Source organism: Mustela lutreola, chromosome 2 (assembly GCF_030435805.1).
Source record: "Mustela lutreola isolate mMusLut2 chromosome 2, mMusLut2.pri, whole genome shotgun sequence".
NCBI classification, from domain to species: domain Eukaryota; kingdom Metazoa; phylum Chordata; class Mammalia; order Carnivora; family Mustelidae; genus Mustela; species Mustela lutreola.
Genome location: NC_081291.1, coordinates 34345644 through 34357702, shown reverse-complemented (window position 1 = coordinate 34357702; position 12059 = coordinate 34345644). Strand labels below are relative to the sequence as shown.

Sequence of the window (12059 nt, the reverse complement as noted above, 5' to 3'; positions counted from 1 at the left end):
GCCATTTTTTTTTTAAGATAAGGAAAAGAGCAGTTCAGTGAGGTTAAGGAAATGACCTACTGACACACAGTAAATAGGCTATGTGACAAATCAGAGTTTCGACCCTGATCTGTATTACTTGACACCTATGAGCCATATACTGCCTCCTTACAGAAGTCCTCAATATATTCTCTAGTTATATAATAAATGTACCCAATTTCCAGTGATAGACACAGAAAACACATTCAAATATTGAAGAGTACACAATTACAAAGCAGAGCCATTTTGTAATAGTGGCACATAATTCCTTATGTCACCAAGAACCCTAATCTTAACAAAACAACAACTGAGAAAGTAAAGGTTTGTCACTGACAAAGTGCAGGCTTGCGCAGAAGTGGCTAATCATATCTTCACTAGTTTGGTCCCTTGAAGAGAAGTATTTGGTTTTTCCATTTACAATGTGATGGCAATAACTGACCGAATAACACTCCTGTGGCTTGAAACGATTTCAACTTCATCATCTTACATGAAAATCTTGTTCACTATTTCTATAAAACTGAGCTTAATTTAATTGTGTTCCCAAAATTGATACTGCTCTTAAATAAAAAGCCAACACAGAGCCTCCCTTCCCTCTTGACCACTAACTAAACAAGACAGTCAATGAAATAAACTCTCCTAGATTACCAATCAATACCATCTGAACCAAAGCTGCATAGCAAACCAGGGAAAGAAAACCTATAAAACAGGAAACAATCTGAAGTGTTTAAAAAGGAGGTCATCAAGAAATTGGGGCAATGGGGGTACCTGGGTGGCAGTCAGGTAAGCCGCCAACTCTTGTTTTCAGTTCATATCAAGATCTCGAGGTTTTGGGAATGGAGCATCACATCAAGCTCTGCTGGGAGTCTGCTTGAGATTCTCTCTTTCCCTGTCCCTTTGTATGCCCCACCACCACCACTTACACTCTTTCTCTCTTTAAAAATATGTAAATTTAAAAAAAAAAAAAAAAAACACTGGAGGGATGGCAGTACAGACTCTTCTTTATAAAAGCCTCCCTAAAAAATTTCTGTATACATTCATGCTTCTCCTTTAAGCAGGGTCATCATCAGACATGGGTCATGCCGTGCCTGGACTGACTTCCAAGCCCTGCCTTCCTTCCCATTCTTCTTCCCCGCTCTGCACATTCCTCAGGCTCAGATGGCTGGGACAGCTGGAAAGCTAGCGGACTTAGCTCACATGGATCCCTCTGAGAGTTTAAGCATGTGTACCACACACACACACACACACAGAGAACATAGTAACGAAGGCATCCATGAAGAAATATGCACTAGAGGAATGCTTTTGGAAGGGCTTTTGAACGAATTGCCAGCTTTATGCCCATTCTACCTTTTAGCCCTCAAATTCACCTTCTCTCTGTGTACACCATGTCTTAGTTGAGGCTCTGCTCATCTCTTGCTCTCTCCTAGGGCTTCTGTAGTAGTTTCCTCCCCTCCATTCCAACACCACGTCCACCTCCACACAGTTACTAGGAGAGGTCCTTAAAGTCCCAACCAATGTGGCCCTTTTACACAGCCCTTCAAAGGGTAATGGCCAAACTCCTTCCACAGCAGCCCAGGCCATCCAGCCCCCACGCCCTCCTCACTTCATGACGGCGCAGTCACACCCGCACTCCATTTAGAACTTGAAAGTGTCTCATAAGGACTTCTCAGTACCCCCTGAGTACCCCTCCCTGCACCCACCCACCTAACAATCATACCCTAAAAGGCAGCTTGAGGATTAGCTGTTCTTTTAGGCCTTTCCTGAATCAACACCCATCCAGACAAAACCAACCATTCCCTCTCTTCTCGGGTTCTCATTGTACCTTGTACTCACTTTTCTTAAAATACCTGGAACCCCTGAGTGTACGTACACCTTGCCCATCCTTCTCCACCTGCAGACGGCTGGCCTCTCAAAGGCAGTATCACATCTTGTCGTTTTATCCTCAATGCCTAGAGCACAATAAGGACTTTTTCTGTAAATCCACACTTCTAATTAAGGGCAACAGGCATGGCAGGGGAAACAGGGGAGCTGAAGGAAACCGGCCTACATAACAGGAATCAAAGAGGTCCAAGTGAGGAACAGACAGGAAAGGGACAGGCTTTAAAGGAGGACAGTGAAAAGTGACTTACTTTTTAGATTCTTGAGATAATTTTTTGTTTGTAGTTCTTACAGTTTATTGTTCTTAGGAAGCTGTTAAAATGTCTGTGTGCCTCAGAGACTTTAGGGCCTGAAGCAAAAAAAGAAAAGGAAAAAAAAAAGGTTCCAGGGGAGCCTGACTGGCTCAGGTGGTAGACACACGACTCCTAGGGTTGTGAATTCAACCCCAGGGTTGTGAATTCAAGCCCCACGTTGGGTGCAGAGATTACTTTAAAAAATAAAATCTTTTAAGGAACAAAAAAAAAGAGAAAGAAAGGGAAAAAACGTTCCTAGAAACACTAAGAAATAAACAGAGCAGGGCAAAAGGCTGCCTTAGCATAACCCCATGATGCGTGTGCTTAAATACATCAGAAGTGCGTGTTTTGCACATGGTTAACTAGCTGATAGTGTGGTCTCAGCTTGTAATTGTAAAGCAAGTCTCCTAGCGATACCTGTACATTTCTGCCTCCTTCACCTTTACATACATAAGCAACTCCAACTGCAGCACCACTGCAGGCTTCCTCCTCAGTGAAGAAGCATCCTTCACTTCCAGGGCAGCTGTCCTCTCTTCTACTCACCCTATCTCCGTGGACAGGTCATGCAACTGCACACATTTTAAAATTTTATTTATCTGAGAGACAGTGTGTGCAAGAAGGGGATGGGGCAGAGGGAGAGACTCTCAAGCAAATTCCCCGCTGAGCAAGGAGCCTGACGTAGGACTACATTTAATGACCCTGAGATCATGGCCTGAGCCAAAACCAAGAATCAGATGCTTAACCGACTGAAACACCCAGGCACCTCTTAATTTTTTTTTTTTTTTTTTTTAAAGAAATCTCTACAGCTAGTATGGGCCTGAACTCACATCCCTGAGATCAAGAGTTGCACCAACTCAGTTCACCAACTGAGCCAGAGGGGGTGTCCCTATAAATACATTTTAAAACATATTAACAACACAATCAAAAATGGCTTAAATCCCCACCTGGAGAAACCCAATGGTAACTAACATATGCACTATGCTTTATTGCTCACAAGCACTCCTGACCATCAAGGAATGAACTCCCAAGTAGCCAATTCAATGTGTAAGTTGGGGGGATTGGGGAGGGGGGGAAGAGGTGCTAATGATGTGCTTAATCCATACACTGATAACCAATGAGCCCTGAATGGACTACAGCACACGGGAGGTCCAATGACCTTGTCAGATGGTAGATAAGCTAAACATCAACTGCCTTCGCTTTCAAGGGTCTTGGATGGCATGGGCCCCCAAGAAAATGTCAGGCCTGGGTGCAACCCTCAATTTATTCTCAAAATCCAAATCAATATGTCCGAGTGTGCTGCCAGTTACTAAACTAGGCCTTTCAGGAGCTCCGCACGGATCTAATTCAGAGGAAGACACAAGGAACTGCACTTCTGAGCAGCATGTGGCTGGAGCTCCTCATGCCACTACGCCCAGGAGCTAAGAGATTCCTGAGCGTGGGCCTGCTGAACCAACCCAGTCACGATATGTAGTAGTGGGATACATATATACTTAAATGTTTGATAACTCTAAATCCGTGGTGCTTAAATATCACTGAGCGCCAAAACCACCTAGGAATCTTGTTTAAAATGCAGGATTCCTGGTGCCGTCTCCAAAAATCATCATTTGTAACTTACTGCCCAGGCCACGGAGTCTAACCTAGGTGCTCTCTGGATTACACTTGGAGAGTTACTGGCAGAGGCTATTGGCAAAGCATCTACAAAACATGATAACAATTTATTTACTAGCTTTCTCAGTTGCAAATGAGAATGCCGCCAGAAAGGATAATCAACCAGCATTTGTGTGTATCAGGACATCTACACAGGTCACCCAGGCACACATTAAATTCAGACTGGCTGCATTCGGCTGCAAAGAAATTTCAATATTCTTTTATTTCTGCAAACAACATGAACTTAGGCAAAAGGTAGGATAAGACCTGGGAAAAATCAAATCTTAAAGACTTAAAAAAAAAAATCACTATTGCTGTCATGTTATAACATCCGCTGCATTAGAGTAAACCTGCCCCCAACCCTCCTGATCTAATTACAGATTCTACTTCTCGCAGGGCGTCTCCTGTGTCTGATGAAAGCTGAGCTGTGAAATAATTGAGGTAGGGATTTAGAGATTTGGTACAGCAAACTTCCTCATAAAAATGGCACAGAACGCCTCTCTTACTGTTGTTATGTATTAAATCTTATGTGATCGATTTCACTGTATTCCAAATTACAAACATAAGGTAGAGGGTTGTAATTATAGCTTTATTGATTCATCATTAAGTTTTAATCAAGGTGCTGCTATAGAGAACAGTTGCTAGTGTAGTGTGCTTTTGTTTCTCTCATATACTTAAGGGTTGCTAAAACAAAGTCATTGTGGACACAGTAGATACCAACAAAATGTGTTGGTTCTAAGGAATCTATTTGCAGTGCAACAATCTTCTATCAAAGTAAATGTTACAGAACAACCACCCAACCAAACTACCTATTTTCTCTATGTCTCTATACCTTTCCAACCACTGACAGCAATGAATGTTTCTGTTTTCCACTCCTTTTTATTCTACCCATGAAAATTTGTTTCTCCTAAACTCACCCATTTCTGGGGCGCCTGGGTGGTTCAGTTGGTTAAGCAACTACATTCAGCTCAGTTCATGATCCTGGAGTCCGAGTATCAAATCCCGCATCAGGCTCCCTGCTCAGCAGGGAGTCTGCTTCTCCCTCTAACTTCTCCCCTCTCCTGCTCTCTCTCTTTCGAACAAATAAATAAAATCTTTAAAAAATTTTTAAAACAATTCATCCATTTCTTTCTCTTATTTTTAGCAACACCTGTATGAATCTGAAACCAAAAGTTTATGCTCCATGAAACTGAAACAAGTCACTAAAATCAGAGGGCAGTATATACATTTCTCAAGCATTTATTAAGAAAACAGAGAATTATAGATACTGAATGGTTTGGAAGTTATTTTTGAAGAAAGTGCAAAGATAGGATCGCCTGGATGGTTCAGTCGGTTAAGCATCTGCCTTCAGCTGAGGCCATGCTCCCAGGTTCGGGGGATCAAGCCCTGCTTCAGGCTCCCTGCTCAGTAGGGAGTCTGCTTCTCCCTCTCCTTCTGCCTGCCCTGGGCTATACTCTCACTTGTTCTCAAATAAATAAAATCTTTTAAAAAAGAAAAGAAAGAAAGAAACAAAGAAGTACAGTAAGATAACTGGAGCATCAGAATCAACATTTCCACAAGAACTCTAAAAATCTTTTCAACACATGACCCTGTAACTAAATTTAAATTCAAACAAATCTCAACATCAAGATATGTTTCTCCTATGAAGTCATTCTATATATCCACTACTGATCACTTCTCTTTTGAAAATTCTCCAAGCATCACAGGAAATATAAAAAGGCCTCATCACCTCATCACCTAAGGGATATTAGACCTCATCACCTAAGGGACCATAGAGATCCTAAGAGACATAATAAAAATATGACTGTCCCAGAACTGTTTACCTCCGGTGTTACAGACACTTGTTTCCTAGCTCACATCCACCTACACCACCTCCTGCACCCAAGAGTTCACACACACGATACAACAATTTTTAAATGTCAGTTACAGATAGTATTAGAATAGACAGTATGCTCTAGATATGAAAATATGTATCATTACATAATTAATCTAATAATCATTATTTACCCCAATTACATATCACTTTTTATATTCTTTTTTTTTAAGATTTTATTTATTTATTTATTCGACAGATAGAGATCACAAGTAGGCAGAGAGAGAGAGAGGAGGAAGCAGGCCTCCTGCTGAGCAGAGACCCTGATGTGGGGCTCGATCCCAAGACCCTGGGATCACGACCTGAGCTGAAGGCAGAGGTTTTAACCCACTGAGCCACCCAGGTGCCCACTTTTTATATTCTTCTTAAGTCTAAGAGACAAAGTTTTCAAAGTGAAGAAAGCCTGTCCTTCAAGGTAAATCAGCTTTCAGGCAAGATGGCCCTATGTGAAATGAAGTAAGAGGCCAAGTATATATATATATATATATATATATATCCAAAAAGTACTGCACATAATGAGGTTCTAAAGCCAAAACATAACCACACACAAAAAAATCTAAACCTAAGCTAATAGGTTAAAGGATTGTTTTTAAATTAAGTATAAACTGATTTTAAATTGCAGTTTAAGCTAATTTTCCAGTGCAATTCAAGCACAGAAGTTCTTACTTTGCATAAGAGTAGAGAGAATAAAAATGTCCAGAAATTCTATGCAAAATGCCCATGCGTTCAGTTTCCTGGAGAGAGAGCCATATAGGTTTCTTTAGACTCCAAGAGGGGTCCATAGCTCATGAAGGAATTACCAATTGCCACTCAAAAATTAATACACTGTTAGTCCCATCACTTTTTTAACTTTAGTAAATCATGAAGGCAATAAAAAATATATATATATATCCAGAGTTAACTTGGGTTCTGAAAAATCCTTTTTAAAACAATGTCAAAGGAAGTTTTATAAAAAACCACTTTAGTGAATTTAATGTCTCTTAGGCTAATTTCAACACTCTTCAAGGAACCCTACAACAGATTTCTTAGATTAAGAATTCATTGTACAGTGGAATCTTGCCATTTCCAACAACCTGGATGGATCTAAAGAGTGTATGATTTCCTGTCTATGTGGAATTTAAGAAACAAAGTAAGAAAAGAGAGAGACAAACCAAGAAACAGACTCTTAACTGTAGAGAGAAAATGGATGGTTACCAGAGGGGAGGTGGATGGGGGAATGGGTAAAATAGGTGATGGGAATTAAGAGTACACTTATCACAATGAACATTGAGTAATGTATAGAATTGTCAAATCACTGTATTATACACCTGAAACTAATATGACACTGTATGTTAACTATACTAGAATTAAAATTCTTTAAAAAAGAAATTTATTTTACAATAATGGAAAAGCAGAGGGTTTTATATATTCCAGATACAAAAAATAAATTTTTAATTTACAAAAATGCCAAAGAAGAACAGAGATCATCTTTTGTCTTTTATCAATCATAACCTCACCAATTCATATTTTTTCACCACACCCAGTGCTCCATGGAATTCGTGCCCTCTATAATACCCACCACCTGGTACCCCAACCTCCAACTCCCCCGCCACTTCAAACCTCTCAGATTGTTTTTCAGAGAGACTATGGACTCTGAAAAACAATCACCTTTTTTTTTTAATTTATTTTTTATTTTCAGCATAACAGTATTTTTTTTATAAATTAATTTATTTATTTTCAGAAAAACAGTATTATTTTTTCACCACACCCAGTGCTCCATGCAATCCGTGCCCTCTATAATACCTACCACCTGGTACCCCAACCTCCAACTCCCCCGCCACTTCAAACCCCTCAGATTGTTTTTCAGAGTCCATAATCTCTCATGATTCATATTTTCATAGAGAGTGACACTGCTTTTTGAATATTTCCACCATAATTCCTTTTCTCCTGGATTTCCCAGAAATAATCTGATATGCTTTCATCGACTATAATGATATAATTAATCTAACTACATTTCTTTAAAATAACTTTCCTTTAAAATGTCTTAACACTTCCCAACTCCTACTATGAAACCAATTTAACCTTGATACCAAAACCAGCAAGACACAAAAAAAATTAACTATAGACTTACATCTCTTACGAATAAATTATAAGTCCTCAATAAAATACTAGTAAACAAAACCTAGCACTAAGTAAAAAGTGTTATATACCATGATCAAGTGAGATTTATCCCAGTAACATATAAGTGGTTTAATATTTGAAAATCAATTAATGTAATACACCATATTATCAAAATAAAAAACTAGTCTTAGAATTATCTCAATAGATGAACACAAACATGAACAAAATTCAACCTTCACAGTGTTTTTATAAAAAAAAAAAAATTCACCCAACAAGCTACGAAAAGAAGGCAACTTCCTCAATTTGATAAAGAACATCTATGTAAACCTCACAGCTAACATTATACTTAATAGTGGAATACTAAATGCCTTCTCCCTGAGATCAGAAAAAAGGTAAGGATGCACACTACCACCACTCCTATTCTACACTGTACTAGAGCTTTTAGCCACATCAATCAGGCAAGAAAAATGAAATAGAAGGCATAGAGAATGAAAAGAAAGAAGTATAACTACTTCTATTTGCAGAGGATATGATCTCATGTGTAGAGAATCCTAAAGAATCCACCAAACAGCTTTAGAATTGATTAATGAGTTCTGCAAAGTTGCAGGATACAAGATCAATATAAGAAAATGAATTTATTTCTATAAGTAGCAATGAACTAACTGAAAATGAAATTTTAAAAAATTTAATTAAGAACATCATCAAAAAGAAAAATAAGAAATAATTAGCAAGACAAGTGTAAAACTTATACTCTGAAACTACAAAACACTGGTGAAAAAATTCAATAATACTAAATAAACATAAAATCATAAATTTATAGATCAGAAAATTCAGTATTTTTAAGATAGCAAGAGTCCCCTAATTGATTTGCAGATTAAATGCGATCCATATCAAAATCTAAGTTGCCTTTTTTACATAAGTTGACAAACTGATTCCAAAATTCACAAGAAAATTCAAGAGACCCAGAAGAGGCAAAACAATCTTGACAGAAAAGAACAAAGCTGGAAGACTCGCACTTACTGATTTCAAAACTTATCACAAAGCTGCAATAATCAAGACTTTGGTACCAGCATAAGGACAGACATGGAAAGCAACAGAAGAGAACTGAGAGATGGACTGTCTCATCACTGCTTTCCAATTTTCCTCCATCATAATCAGACACCAAATGATCTGTGCGACATCATCTCTACACAACACTAAGTTGAAATTCACTTTGTTGTACTACTGGTTCATACGTTTTTATTAATGAGCCAGGTATACCAGAAAAAAATGAATAATCTTTAGCTGTTAGGAGCAGAGCTCCATATATATTCAATACCCCAATCTTGTCATTTTCTTGTTCACATCTTCTATGGTCTCAATAAATGTTTCTGCCTGCTTGGTCTTAGGATATGTGTTAAGATATAAGTTAGTATCTCCAACAAAGATTATAGCTTTGGTGAGTGGAACGATAGGCGATGGGGATTAAAGGATATGCTTATCATGAGGAAAGAAAAATTAAAATTTAAAAAATTACATTTCTATTCATTTCTCTTTGTACTTCCAGCAATCTCTCCTTTAAAATTTGAGGCGCTATCATTTAGTCCAGGTTCAGGTTTATTACATGTCCCCAAAGCACTGTTCCTTGTATCACTTTACAACACTCTCTTTGTTTTTTGCCTTTCAGTGTATTTTTTGTCTGATACTGACATAACCCTATAAGCTCTTTTTGGTTCGTATTTCTCTATCAGTTTGGGTTTATCAGACAAGTGGAACCACTCACTATAAGAGATAAGAATAAAGAGTTACTATAGATGTGAACAGTAATTATGGGAGCTAATTAAGCAAGTTTGGTAGAACAGTTGATCCTGCCTCTAGGGTTAGGACAGAAATCAGAGGGCAGGCAATGGACAAGGATGAAATGATATGAAATGGGGAAGTGCAAGGACAAACTGGTCCATCTGTTTCTCATCAACCTCAATAATGTGGTTACACGTAGTATAAGCTAGCATTCTTTACTGCAGAGCCCACATATCTAACCAAGAATTCAGAAAAGCTGAAAGACATGATCCAGTAGGAACTGGAGAGGCTGTAGACCAGGTGTATCAACTGCACCAGTGCCTGACTCCAACACCAAACCTGTAAGCATCAAGCCAGCTACTGCTTCGCTTCCACCTTACAAATGTTGTGCTGGTTTCTCTTGTAGCCTGCACAACCGGGAACCATCCTGGAAAGGGAGTCCTAGGAAATGGAGTTCCAGCTCAGTTACGCTGACACAATACAAAGCCACCGCAACGTGCATGGATATCTACTTCCATCTCCATAATTTTATTCTTTCTGTAAAATAATGTTTTAAGTATGTCTCTTGAAAATAGCACATTGCTGGATTTTTCTTTCATCCTATCTAGACTCTATCATTTAACAATCATGTTTAATCCACTTACATTTATTGGGGTTTATGACTTCCATAACTTAAAAGAACTATCTTTTAAAAATGAAATAAAGTATCATCTGTACCAGAGATATAGGCATGATTTGCACTCCTTAAGTATTTTATATGCATGACTTGTTACTTACCACTTCTCCAGCAGAGGCAGCCAACATATGCTTCACAGGCATTAAATATGAAGACGAATCAGTGTGCAAAAACCATTTCACATATTCATAGGTGATAAAAAAAGCAGCAGCTGAAATTTAAAACAAACCAGTCTTTCACAAAGTTTAAATATATATTCAAACTGTTTAGAAATGTTTCTCAAAAACAATTACAACTCGAATTATTAAATTATGAGGTAAGAGAAAAGATAATAGTTGAAACACATACTCTTCCCCCCACCCCACTCTTGTAGAATTTACAGTGTCCATGTTATATGCCCAAACCTGGACTTACTAAAAATGCCGAAGACATGATCCCAGCCCTGAGGGAGCCTAACAGCTAAGCTTACATTCACCATTTTGTATTAATAAGTCACTTGACATTTTTTAGTAATTACTCTAGAATAAGATAACAAATTTCTGTGATCCTAACTATCTTTACATACAATAAAACAAGCCACTATGCTGATTTATAGACAGGTTAAGACTGAAAACATATACTTTAACTAAAACATCTATTTGATAATGTTTTATTGCTATTTACTCAAAATAGCTATGGCCACTTTTTACCATATCATGTCACCTTTACATCAAGGAAATAACCAACTATTTAATTACAACTGGAAATCAAAATCTCAAAAAAGCTACCCCTATCACCATGAACTAATCTTAACAGCACAAAAGGGCTTTTAAAACCTGCCATGTGCTGTTAATCAAAAGATGTTATCACTTCCATAAAAGATAAGGCATGAAAGATAAATGAATGACAAATTCATCTTTTGAAGGACATTTGGAAAAAATCACATTAAAGTCTAAAACTCAAAAAAAGAGCTTCATAATAAAATTAGTTTTCAACAGTTAAAGTCAACGAGCTTTTAAACTCTCCTCAGGCTGCTAACAAATAAAAACACCGGGCCAAATGAGGACTCTTGTAACTGAAGGAGTAATGACCAATACAAACAGTTTTACATAATTAACACAGATCCCTATTCCCACAGTGGTTCTCAGTAAGGCTTTCCCTACTTCTGCACACTCACCAAATGTACACCAAATAACCAAATTCAGTTAAGCAGTAAGTTCCACCTGCTACACATTCCACCCTCTCACCCCATCCCCAGGGAAGGAAGATAGTGCTACCAGTTTCTTGGTTTTCCTGGTTAATCACCTCAACCTGTTTAAACTATATTGCAAATTTGTGATAGACAAAATCTTTTAGAAATGTAAATCCCAGAGGCACCTGGGTGCATCCAACTCTTGATCTCAGCTCAGGTCATGATCTCAAGGTCAAGAGTTCAAGCCTTACTTCGGGCTCCACACTGGGTGTGGAGCCTACTTTAAAAAAAAAAAAGAAAAGAAAAGAAATGTAAATCCCAAAATTCTCCAAGGTGACAACCAAGAAAACACCACTAATTGGAAATGATGTCACAAGGTTCCAAGTGAGGCTCTGGACAAGTTACAATAAAGAAAAGGAATTGGGCTGATATCTACAGTCTCTTCTCTTTTTTTTTTTTTTTTTTTTTCAGATTTTATTTATTTATTTGACAAAGAGAGAGATGGCAGGAGTGAGTGAGCACAAGAAGGTGGAGCTGCAGGCAGAGGGAGAGAAGTAGGCTCCCCATTGAGCAGAGAACCCGATGTGGAGCTCGATCCCAGGACCCTGGGATCATGATCTGAGCTGA

At 38.2% G+C, this 12059-nt stretch overlaps 1 protein-coding gene across 2 annotated transcripts in view; it reads right to left on the bottom strand.

Moving 5' to 3' along the window:
• The window catches only part of SLC25A26 (solute carrier family 25 member 26), a 122567-nt gene that overhangs the window by 94273 nt on the left and 16235 nt on the right, over positions 1 to 12059 (bottom strand). For both annotated transcript variants that reach the window (XM_059161458.1, XM_059161459.1), the window contains exon 3: positions 10363 to 10472. In XM_059161458.1, coding sequence (XP_059017441.1) covers positions 10363 to 10472 — 110 coding nt within the window. The remainder of the gene's footprint in view (positions 1 to 10362; positions 10473 to 12059) is intronic.